This window comes from Temnothorax curvispinosus, unplaced genomic scaffold (assembly GCF_003070985.1).
Source record: "Temnothorax curvispinosus isolate PA1 unplaced genomic scaffold, ASM307098v1 QBEX01001173.1, whole genome shotgun sequence".
NCBI lineage: Eukaryota > Metazoa > Arthropoda > Insecta > Hymenoptera > Formicidae > Temnothorax > Temnothorax curvispinosus.
The window spans coordinates 100,039-113,022 of record NW_020210953.1 but is presented as its reverse complement, the minus strand read 5'-3'; the positions used below and the strand labels follow the sequence as shown (position 1 = coordinate 113,022).

The following is a 12,984-nucleotide window of genomic DNA, read 5'->3' as shown; positions in this document are numbered from 1 at the left end:
TTTAAAATATAACGAAAAACTATCTTTGTTTCGGGGAAGAATTAAATTATATTTATTTTCTGTATATAGTATGTATTATTAATTTGACAGTTATCATTAACTGTCAATATAGCTTATTTTGTTTTGGTTATGCATAATTCCAGAAATACGATTATCTATTAATTAACGAAACAAAAGGAGAGCTCTTGATTATATTTTACAAGTCGGTTCTATAATTGTGTTATTTTATTAAAACATATTTCCGCTTTAATATATTTAGCAAGAATTTCTCTCATATATTTTCTCGCTTCTGACGTCACAATCTGAGATAGTAGTAATGGTGAGTGAACAGAAGTCTTAAGCCTCCTTAATTTACAATTATATTTAATAAAACAAATTCAAATCAAATGAATCCTACTGAATAAAAAAATAATCAAATAGAATTAATTAATATCAATGTCCGTTGAAACATAATCAGACAATCAATTTTCAAATAAATTATTCGTGTTTCTGTTATTTAATAATTATACGGATTTTCCGGCGAGAGAAAGAGAGAGCTACAAAATGTTGCTTCATATCTTAAAAGTTGCGACGCGTACGTGGGAAGATGTGCGTATATACGTATGTATACGTTATTATTATTTATATACGTGGAGACTCGACATTACCGCATTACTTCGCATACTTGTTCTACATTCACCGCTAAGCGTCGTCATCCGGTTTCATTCATGTAACACGTTCGATCTAAGCAGCAGAGAGCCTTCGAGCGCTACTTAGAGCCACTTGACTAACTCATTCCGCTCTCGAGATCGAGAGACCTCGCCTAGCTCCGCGGATCAACTTTGATCTCTCGATTTACCCGCGATCCTTTTTCAAGTCCTCGTCCCCGGATATAGAAGTCGTAAAGATATTGCTTCTTTTTCTTCCTCCCCCCCCCTTTCCGTTTCTCTCCGAACCGTGAAATGACATTGGCTGCTCCAATTTTCCGGTGTCGTGTTAAAAAAAATAGAAGAAAATACCGCGCGGGCGTCTCTGTACCTGCATGCATGCGCGCTCCGCGCGGCAAATATAATTCGCAAAGCGAGATAGGTATTGGAGGCTGATACCGCGCGATAGAGTCGGTACAGGAATGCCTCGTGAGATGCGTCGCGCCAAAATCGATCTATCGGAACCAGGTCAGCTGCTGAGGTCTCCATCCCACGCTCTGCCGTGAGCTAAAAATCAAGTTGAGCAAAACAGACGGGAGGGACGTGGCTTACTGGAGCCCAGTTCGCCAGCTCCCAAAGAGACGATGGCCCCGAGATGTATAAGGAACAAAAAACAAAACGCTTGCCCGCGCTGCTTAAATGTTTGCGATTCTTAATGAGGATCGCGGGAGATCCCGGCTCTCTGCAGGCTCTCCGGTCTCTCTGCGATCCTCGTTTCAGACTCGACCCAGAGTTTGCGAAGCGTTAAAGCGTTAAATCCTTTTTTACATCCCAGTTCAAGGGTAAACGCAATTTCCCGCGCGTCCCGCAATTCTTGTCGAGGAAAAAAAATTTCCGAGATTAATCGAGAGATATGGCGCAAACGATTGGGCAACAATTCTCACGTGTCAGTGAATTCGAGTGGCGTCGATTGCGCGGACGATGGAAATGTACAACGACGCGAAGATTTTTTCGTATATACCTCTCTCGTGCTTTCTCCGTAATATGCAAACGAACGCTATTGTGTGTCCTTATTCCCGGCACCTACTAATTCCCTTTCGTTCCCATTTTCAGTCCGCGATTGAAGAGTTTGCTTATAACGGATTCCGACCCGCCATTCTTTTTTCTCTCTTTTTCTTTATGAACTCGCGAACATCATCGGAGTGTTCCGAACTTCATCTTCTCAGCTTCGAAATTAGTTTTCAAGTCCCCCGGAAAGGTGGGCTGAGGCAATGCCGCGTACTGAAATGTCTCCTCGAGGGAAAGCATCCGGATTTCGGGCATCGCGCGCGTTTGCCGCTCCGTTCCGTTTGATCGCCACGTAAATCGAAGAGACGCTCACCGGCATACACAAACGTAACCGATAGCAAATTCGACGCGACATTCCCGCACGTATTTGTCCGCGGTTTCTTTTTCCCGAGCCCGCGCGTTTCACACGGGACGGGGTTCTCGTGGCGAGAGAGAAGTTACTCCCCGTCATCGTCGTCTCGTCGTCGACGGCGACGACGCCGACGCGGACGGTGCAGCCGGAGTGCCGTTTGGAGGAATGCGGGGCGCACCTGTCCGTCCGTTATCCGTCTTCCAGGCTCGTACAAAGCGCACTCGGACTGCACTTGTGATGGGGTACCGGTCGATCCGTCGGAGAGAAAACTCGCCTCAAGGCCGTCGTTTTGTAACGTATATGCCGCGAGCGGCCGTCACGGGCAGCGGGGGCCCCGCCGCGCGAGGACCGTTGGACAAGGGGGTTGCGATAACGATGCCCCTCCGGGGACCGCTAGCCTCACGTCTCGTGTCTCGTTCTCACGTCTGGGGTCTGGAAAGCGTGGGGAGATGTCCGAGATTGTTGCACGCGGCTTCCACGATTGTGACGGTCCATCTGCGCGGGACGAGCGTCGCCGATAGCGTGAGAGTTTTAATGCTCGGCGAATGGTTTTCGCGCACTCTCCGTCCCGCGATTGCTTCACTCTTTCCGGGTTCTGTGTGATGTACAAAGAATTATCTAACGCAATCGCTATTTCGTCCGGATGAGTCGATCGCTCGTCAGTTTCATCTGGCTTGAATTTGTAAATAACGAAATCTTCCTTTGATCGTCCTTCGACGATCTTTCTTGAGAATCGTGAATCATCGTTGAGGTGGTTTAAATGTGAAAATCGGCAACTTTCGAAATTGTTCGACTGTTGTGCTTAATTTGTTATTGAAATTTTATTAATTTCAAGTACATCTTGGCTTGATATCCTGGCTCAATTAATCGCTCGGGAGACATCGAGCGACAGATTCCGGTAAGATTTTCCACGGAAGGAGAAGCTGTTTCTGTGGTCTGGCCCGCCGCTAAATCGCCACACGGTGAAACATTAGTGAAATCACAGTTTACACGACACGGGCTACATCACACGCCGCATCTCCCAACAGATGGTATTCTTGATGGATGACGCTACTGATCCTCGGGTACGCGCTATTTACGTCATCTGTTTCTCTCTCGCGCGCGAGAGAAACGATACTTAATTAACGGCGCACTTCGGTAGTGATTCATGAAACGAGTGAAAGGTTCTCCGTGAGCTCTCTCGCAATCAGAAGAGCGACGATTAGCGTACACTGTAGCGGAGACACCACGGACTCGACGTGATGACGTGAGACGAGGCTTAACCGATTCGCAAGGACGCTCGCTGCGAAGACCCATTTTTCCGTGACCTTTTTATGGCATTTGCTGTCATGACCGCCACGCCACGTGACTTGCAGCGAAAATTAAATGTCACGACATCGGTAGAGGATCGGAAACCAATCTTGTCATAATCGCAAGAATACTTAATCCTCGCGTATACACGAAGTGACAATCAGGAAGATGTTGAAACCAGGTAGCTATTATTTTGTAATGGCTTTGTAATGATTAAATGTCAAGACATCATAGAGAATCGAGAATCCATTTTGTCGTAATCAGTATTTAATCGTGTATATACGAGATGACAATCAGGAAACTATTGAAACTGGCTAAACAGCTGTTAATAATATTCCGTAATGAGTGGATAGAATGAAATGAATTAAATACTATATTAACAAGAAATAACTTCCATTTCTTATTAGCACATAATGCAAAGAAATATACAAACTTGTAAAAATAAATAATTATTTATTTTTACATAATTATTATAATTATGTCATAAAGTTTATTAAAAGAGGTCAACAATTCGGCTAGTTGCGTGACTCGACGATATATAATTTCAAAATGATGACTATCTGAACTCGTACAATAATTGGGGCGCTTTTGAGAAAACCGTTAAAACACTTCTTAAAATTAATAATTATATAACTGTGCGCCTTCAAAGAATTTTAAATTCCTTTCATGGGTATGACCGAGATTTTTTAAATGTACTTATATCATTAAATCACGTAACTATAGCCAAATTTTCGACTTTTTTATAATATTTATTTCTATATATTTATAAATCTGTACCTTAGAGGTAAAGAATCGTATCTCCATTATTATGAATTTAGAATATTTTTAATAAAAAATAAAAGCAGCAACTTGATTTATTGGATTTTTAATAAAGTAACTTGACTGGCATGTTTAATAATAACAACTTCCAATATGACTTTTTCTAGACATTGTATCTTAGGAACTAATAATTAGGAAATAATGGACACAAGACCCTTTACGTAATTATACAATTCAAGCTTGGTATATTGGAAAATGTGTTAACATTTTTACACAAACTGGACATACGATTCTTTACCTCTGAGGTACAGAAATATATATATATTTTTGCGTCATATGCTAATAAGAATGAATGTTTTCTTTGCAAAACAGTGTTCGATTCATTTCATTCTGTCCATTCGTTAGAGAATAACAGCTATTTATAGTTTCAACAACTTCTCGATTGTTATCCTATATATACATCCGTCTTATGCGAGACTGCGGGTTTAAATTTGATTTGAACTTTGAGAAAGTTCAGAAAAATTTCATAAAATTTAACTTTGTCGGTAAACTCCCTGTCAATGTCCAGAAAATTTTTGGGGGATTGAGTGACGGTTATATTGCTTCGCTCGCAAATGATAAGCGCTACTCGCGAATGAACCGCGTAACAAGAAACCTTAAAAAAAATCAGGTTGCGCGAGTAAGTGCATCGTAAAAAACGCTATCGAAGGTGTGAAAATCGTCGTATTTCTATGTTGATATCACTCGTCGAGTCCACGACAGACCGCACAGATTTTGGAGCAAATCCGTCAGAAATAAACCGTCAGAATTGAAAATATATTATTCAATGGCTATATTTCGTTTCCTTTACAAATATGCTGCTTTGCAAAATAAAATCATAATATAATCTGTTTAGTTTTGTCGAGAAAAATATCATCTTTCTAATTGATATTAAAAAAGTATCGAAATATATATATAACACAATACTTATTCGTTTATATGCATATCGTACACGAATATATGTATGCATATGAGTGTGTGTACATACATGTGAAAAACAATTTTGCTGAAATATATAAGAATTAGACCGGATACAGATCTGAAAATAATTATGTAGGACGCTCAACCATATGATGTTAACGCTGCAAAAAGTTTTGACATTCTAGCAATCAGCTTGAGCGTCCAAATATAATTATTTTAAAAAACAATTCAACATAGTTATTTTCAGACCTGTGTTTAGCGAAATTTTTAGATACTTCAGCAAAACCATTCTTTCCATATAAAATACATATATATACACGATACATAGACGAAGTATTGTTATCGTATCGTTTATCGTTGGCATATACCTACGTAAATAACGGATTCATGTGCGCTTGACTCAATAAATTTAATTGGTCGCGTTGTTAATTGCAAATTGCGCTGTAGCTTATTATCGAAACGGATACGAAGTAAATAAATGCGAGCGTTAACGTTGCGCGGAAGTTAACATTTTGCAGGATGCTGCGCGAGATACTCCGCAGCACTGTCCGCGGTGCAGTGCATCAAATGCACACTCAATCGTGTTTTTCCCTGTTAATCCGTTCTCCATTACCCGGAAAGCTGTATGCCGGTTTGTGACCCGTATAAAACGGCGCGGTAATAACGGTATACACGTACGATACCGCGATCTTCATTGTATTGCCGGTATTGTCTGGCCTCGGTACAACTTTAAACGCCGGCAGGAGCACATTGTTCTCAAATTCGAACGTGCATACGCTTAACCCAGTGCAACCATGTGACATACATATTAGCGATCTCTCAGTTATTGCGGAATTATGTCACCTCGCGTTGTTACGCGATGAAATCGGCATTTCGGAACGTATGTTTTTTTTCAAGATACTATCTAACCATGAAACGCGATAAATTAGACTGATTATATTATACATAATGCATATATGCGGATATAATGGCTGATCAAATGATTTAAAAAATATATATATTATATTATTAAATCTATGTGCTAATAATTTATACCTTATTCATACCCATTACCTTCGATAATCAAACGTAGCAGTGATTTATAAAAAATTATTTTTAAAATACCCTTAAAAATTTCGAAATATATAAAGTTCAGAAATAAAACAGCCTGAAAATGAAAGCGATACTACGCGAAAATTTCAGACAATTGCGTAATCGTTTTATGAAAATATTTCAAAAGTATTCACGTTGTGTACATAAAACCGCCGAAGCCCAAAAGCTGCCTTTTAACGCCGAGCGAGATTAATACTGAATCGATTTTCACAGGGACTTTATTGCGCGTGTAAGTATTGATGCAAACACCCCTATCGCGTTTGTAATCGCTAGTTACCTGCTTAAATTAATCTGTGACGTCACGCCTTTTAAATCCCGTTCGCTCGTGTTATACTCTGTGTAAAATATTTGATCGCGATTTTACCACACCGCTAGTGCTCGTTAACCGCGATATTGATATTGCGCACTCGTTTTGCTACCACTCATTTGTAGATATATTATGCATTACGAACCTAAGAGAAACTCGATGTACCATCGGCGTAATGGAATTCTATTTATAACGTTACGCTATGAACTAAAATTACATTTAAAATTCAACAGAAACTCCTGCAAATTAATTCATATAGAGAGTACATAATATTGCGCGTATGACTCATATATAATTTATACGGCAATTTCCTATATATGCAACAAAATTGTATATTTTAATTCACGATTTCATTTTATAGCTTTATATCTCGTGTGATAATTTTTTAATTCTTTTTTATTATACATAAAAATTTCAGAATATAAGGAGTCACACACGCAACATTTCCGTTATTATTTCAAAATTTTGTCTATAATCTTGTCACTTTATCATCCCAATACATTGCAAAGATAAGTATTAACCTCGAAAGAATTATCACTTTTAATTAAGCAGGTGATATAAGCAGTTAATATAAAGCCGTCGATACAGAGAGTCGTCGAGTTTCAATCGAACGATCACGTTGCAGTTAACGTTCGTAGTCCAGTTTGCGACGCGTAACAATACGGTGTATTCATTTTTATACCTTGATACTCGATTAAATAGCTTGTAAAGCGGTTTCGGAACATCCATGAAACCGGTTCTTAATGGATCCCTCTTCGAATGGTATGTGCATAGCGATCATTACACATCACGTCCGTTCGAGGAGGAAAAAGCCCTCCAAAAGAAGGTAATTTAGTTTATCCAATAAATTACAAACGGATACACATAAATCGAAAAGTAATTTAATTTATGCATTAATAAATCTCTACGAAAATATACGTAAATCTATGTGTAAGTAGATTTACAAATCGATACATTAAAAGTATTCTACCAATCATAGATGCATAATTTGATGCGATAAGTGTTTATCGCCGTTTATTTTTAAACCACGAGCCACGAGTCAAACTGAAGGAAACGCGAAAGCCTATGTGCATTATATAATTACAAGTTTCATAATTTTAGGTTGCGGCGTATATTACATTAACACTGAGTTCACGGCCCTACAGGCCTTCCCATGTGATTAGTTTAGTTAATTTTCTCTGTTGAGGGCTGAAATCGACCCCCAGAGGCGTTGGAACGTTTATATTACCATACATATATGTCATCAGGCAGAAACTAAACACACAATACGATGACGTCAAACGAAATGTTATGAATCCCCTAAAATTCGGAACCTTTGCTGCTTGACGTTAAATTTAAATATTGCTAATTACACTCCCAAGTAAGAAGACGAACCTAGACGAAACAAGAGCCGATAATAAATTTTCAATATCTTTCTCTCTCTCGCTCTCGCTCCGTTTACCGTGTAATAAACGTTACAAGTTTTATTGCATTTGATATTAACCCCGCGCATACAAATTATGTACATGTAACAACGAAACATGAGGACGTTCACCGTGACTTTATTTAAACTGAGAAATATGAATTATATACACGTATCTGCGCTGAGTACGACGAACGCAAAGTTATTACACAGTCAGTTATCGTGCCCGCGTATTTTAGCTTCTCGTATTACGATATTATATTTATATTAGAAACTAAATTTACCTCAAGAAAATGGTCGGTATCACACGAAATGCAAATACGCTCGGGATGTAATTAATATACTTCCGTGTTCGACTTCGAGTTTCAAGGAAGTTATATACGTAGTCTGAATTATTGCTGATCTTAGAGCTTTTTGTGGCGGATAACAAGGTAGGGGGCTTAGCTTTCATAGCTGTCTATTGTGCGAGAAGACTTTCTTAATGACATTACCTGGGCGTCGCATTGCGTCAATGTGATATTGGCGGACTTTCCAGCACTTCGATTGACAATGAGGCACGGTCAATGGAAGTCGAACCCGATTACCTCGATGAAAGGAATCGTAGGGCATTTATTTCTCGAAAAATTGTTACTAGATTATAGAAATACTCATCCCCGTGAATTTATTTCATTTTCAAGATTTGGATATAATTGACAGAAATCCTATATATCTTCGAATTCAATTTATTATATTTAACAAGTTAAAGTTAGAACTGCATACCTAATTTTAGAATTCTCTGGGGAAGAACACGATTTTCTCAATTCTCTCGAAAGTTTGAAAATACTAACAGGTGAAATAATTATTACCTATTATATTTCATACGGAGAGAATCAAATTAGATTTACTAATTACATTAGCGAAATGATTGTTGCATGAACTATGGCATTTCACAAATAGTCAGATAACTAATAATTAAACAATCGAATATACTTATATGGCTTTTCTAAAAAATTGATTCAAATGTACAAGGTGTCGAATATACGAATATTAATTAATTAAGTCTTTAACGACAAATTCGATCTTGAGTTGTAAATTAAATTGAAACTAGTAACAAAATATTTAGGATTTTCTATTTTTAACGCCGGAAAAGTTAACTAGCACTAGCGGAGGTAGCTCGTGTGTTCAAAATCCGCTTTATCTGTGAACATCTGTTTCGTGGAGCGCAGTTTCCGCGATACAATGGTGAAACAATAGAAGTAGCTTTAGCACTTCGACCGCAGACATGCAATTCATCACTTCGTCACAAGACTTTTATGACGTGGTCACGAAGTAATGTCCCGTCTTGACAATATTAACGTGCCGCGGTATCGATTTATCAGTAACCTGCACGCAATGTTGTTAATAGCACCAGCATTATCAACCGACTATTACAGAGGCGACTAAAAAATAATTGCCGTACAATTTTGCGATGTTCGCAAACCGGAAATACTTTGTGTTTCTGTTATTACTGACCATAAAGCGTTTCGTGGAGATTTACCATTCCTTGGGAATATAAAACTATGATGATTTCTGCAAGAAAAGAGTAGTGATGATGTAGAGATAGACATTAAACGAAGAATACATTGTACTCAGTATTGCGACATTACTTATTATAACTGTACAATGTTATCACGATTCCGTTTTCTGTCTACAAAATAAGAAAGTTTTAAATTAAATGTTTGAGTCCTGAACATGTCACCTCTATTTTTTTATTGCTTGAATAATACTTTGCAAAATTTTCACTTAGATACACTTAAATACATTTCTGTCATAATATTACAATTTCAGTTTCTGCATTATATCCTAATAGACATGCCATGTCGATAAGTATATACAAAATTATAGCATAATGGTAAACAGTCTTATCACTACCAAGTATCATTTTTTAATTAGCATTTGATTTTATTCTACTGCTTCTTTAAGTATTTTTTTCTAAATTTTTGTACCGTTATCTTTACGTTTGCAAATTATTGTCAAACAATTCTCAACTTCACAGAATATATTCAAAATATAATTATGAGTTTTGTAGGCATACAATTTTATAACGCTGCTCGACTGGATTATATTATATAAATTATTCTTATCATTTTAATTTTGAAATAAACTGCATTTTTATAAACTGTATGAACATTTAATTAATTTCTTTTTTTTCGTATATCCGCATTCCCTAAATTTTTTATTATAAAATGGGGCTAACTAAGGAAAATCTGTGACTTGCACATATATATTATATATGCACATGTGTGTGCGTATTATATATTCTGCCTTTTTTAATAGAAAGTTCGTATAACTGGCAGGGAATGTCGCCGTTGTTCTCTGGGTCGCGCACAGTCATCCGACATTATTACTCCCATTTCCCGCTCGTTATCGTGATGAAAGTGAATTATTTAGCAGCAGCTAATTAATTAGTACCATCAGGTGAACATGGCTGTCTCATCGCAATATAATTTCCCAGGCCAAATGACCTCGCTCGCTGCGTGGGATAATTACTCGCGGATCTGTATTTCCGTCGTGTCTTCGAAACACTTTGTTATTATGATCGTGCTATTTTTTTTTCGCGATTATGACAGCCGGTATCGACTGCAGCCGTGGGTGTACCGCGGTGGTACCGTGCTGGTACCGGAGGTAAAAGGCAAGATACATCAGTAGTTTGTTTCGCAAAAGGAGTAACGCTCCGTAACGTCGAAAGCAACATTATTTTTGCGTTATCTGAAATTATTGCACGTTTTGCGAAAGTCATTAAGCCCGATTAGGACAACAATTTGAATTGACCTTTCATCGAGAGATATGCAAAGCAGCGTGTCTTCGTCGTCCAACATGACAATAAGGTTGTCTCGCGCATAATGTATATTATAATATCACTGCCGATAATCCCGCGACTGCGCTCCTTTTTTCCTTTTTTTTCCCTTTTTTTTTTTTTAATAATAATAATAAAATTGCGGCCCACCGTCGACCACAGTCGATACGATTGTGACTATGGATAGCGATTTACACGGGACACAATGCGATAAGAATGTGACAATATATGCGAGGTATATATAAACGAGTTCATCGCCAATTCTTATCTGATCCACCTCAGACTCATAGCCGGACGTAATTGCATATGTGCAAATTGCATGTCATTGTATCGCCGGTTCTATTTGTAGGAAGAGCAGCATGAAAACTCACACACATTGAGCAGCTGATCGAAACGAAATGTCCCGTTTAAAAATGGCATTTTCTCCGCGATCGATGTGTGTGCCCCGAATTAGTCATGTGCTAAGTGCCTACCTAAGTGTCGCAAAGTGCTCCGGTTACCCTTAGCTGCACATATGCTGACATATGCACTTTTCGTCCGCGCGGTCTCCTCGTATTTCCGTTCTCGTAATCGCCGCGGCGTATGCAACAAGCATAAAAATCGAAAAAAAAACCTTTCTTGAAAGCTTGGCGTAAAATGATCCGCCGGAATATCATTATTGATAATAACGTTAAAATTAATTTCGCATTAATGAAGGGTGCATTAAGAGATGTATAAATATCAAAATATTGCATATAAAATATTAAAATACATATAGACATGTAAAATATTAAATACATAGATATATAAAATATTGAAGTACATATCTGTACCTTACAGGTAAAGAATCGTATCTTCAGTTTTTATCAGAATGGAGAGAGTACTTTTTCCAATATATCAGAAGCTTAAATTGTATAATGGTAAAAGATCTTACGTCCATTATTGCTAGTTCCTAAAATACAGCGTTTCGAAGAAGTCATATTGGAAATTTTCAGAGAGATAATAAATTTTAAATCCTGCTTTCTCTCAATTTATAATAATGGAGATATTTACCTCCATTCTTTACCTCCAAGGTATACAGATATACCTAAGATATTATACGAGAAAAACTTGAGTGGATATATTTATTGTGTTCTATAAATACTACCGAGAGAAGCGATCGATTTTTATAACGAATTTTCACTCGTCTCTCGCAAGTCGTATCGCGCTTGTTCCATCTTCGCGGATTCCATCTTCATTTCCGACCGTGCGCAATACGCGAAAAGAAAAAGTCCGAGTCTCAGCCGCGATTCGTAGAATCGTGATAAGCGTGCGTAAAGCTGAAGCGGATGATCGATCTGCCGAAAGAATTCTAGTTGCATCTCCCGGGCAACCTTTTAATATCAACTCGGGAATTCCCGATACGATAGGAATTCACGCACCACCGAATTCATAATGAACTTGGGATCATCTTTCTGTTGCAGAGCGCTGAAAACCGGCCCAGTCCTCAGTCATGTGATTCCACGAAGGCCCCGCACAATTACTAGTACACGGTTGTGAGTACCTCGTTTTAAGCCACGAGTCGAGAAATCCGTATCGCGAGTCCACGCACGGGCGGACTGGGTGATGAGCTCGTGGTACAAGCCGTGGAAGACTGACGCCGTTGAAAGATGTTCCGCTCCAAGATTCGCATTCACACGTGTCAAGTGATACTGCTGACGTCCCTGGTATGGTTCCTGGTCGACGTCATGGTGCTCATGCTCTATTCGGACTGCATCGGAGGGTCCGGATGGGGCTGCTCGGACAAGCAGCAGCAGCAGCAGCAGGCGCTTCAGTCCGAGGATCCGTCTCAGTTGCATCCGAAGGCGCAGATCAGGGAGCCGCAGGCGTTGAAGCAGGACCATAATGATAAGAGGCAATATCCGCAGTCGCAGCTGCACCTATGGCGTCCGGCGAAGGTCGTCAAGGAGAATAAGGGCAGCCCTGGCGAGATGGGGGCGGCGGTGCACATCGCACCGGAGAACGAGGCCAAGCAGCAAGAACTGTTCAAGCTAAATCAGTTCAATCTGATGGCCAGCGACATGATCTCCTTGAACCGATCCTTAAAGGACATCAGACTCGAGGGTTGTAAGAATAAGAAGTACACCAAGTATCTTCCAGACACGAGTATCGTGATAGTTTTCCATAACGAGGCGTGGACCACTCTGCTGCGAACAGTCTGGTCCGTGATAAACAGGTCTCCCAGGTCGCTGCTGAAGGAAATCATCCTTGTGGACGACGCGAGCGAGCGTGGTACGTTCACATTCGCGTTCTCGAACAAGCGTAACTTGTGCGACGAGCACCAATGTTTTTATT

The 12,984-nt window shown here is 39.2% G+C and overlaps 1 protein-coding gene across 3 annotated transcripts in view; it reads left to right on the top strand.

Moving 5' to 3' along the window:
• LOC112461048 (polypeptide N-acetylgalactosaminyltransferase 5) overlaps positions 1 to 12,984 on the top strand; it is a 36,045-nt gene that overhangs the window by 16,325 nt on the left and 6,736 nt on the right. For all 3 annotated transcript variants that reach the window (XM_025026127.1, XM_025026111.1, XM_025026121.1), the window contains exon 2: positions 12,114 to 12,921. In XM_025026127.1, coding sequence (XP_024881895.1) covers positions 12,300 to 12,921 — 622 coding nt within the window. In that variant the 5' untranslated portion in view covers positions 12,114 to 12,299. The remainder of the gene's footprint in view (positions 1 to 12,113; positions 12,922 to 12,984) is intronic.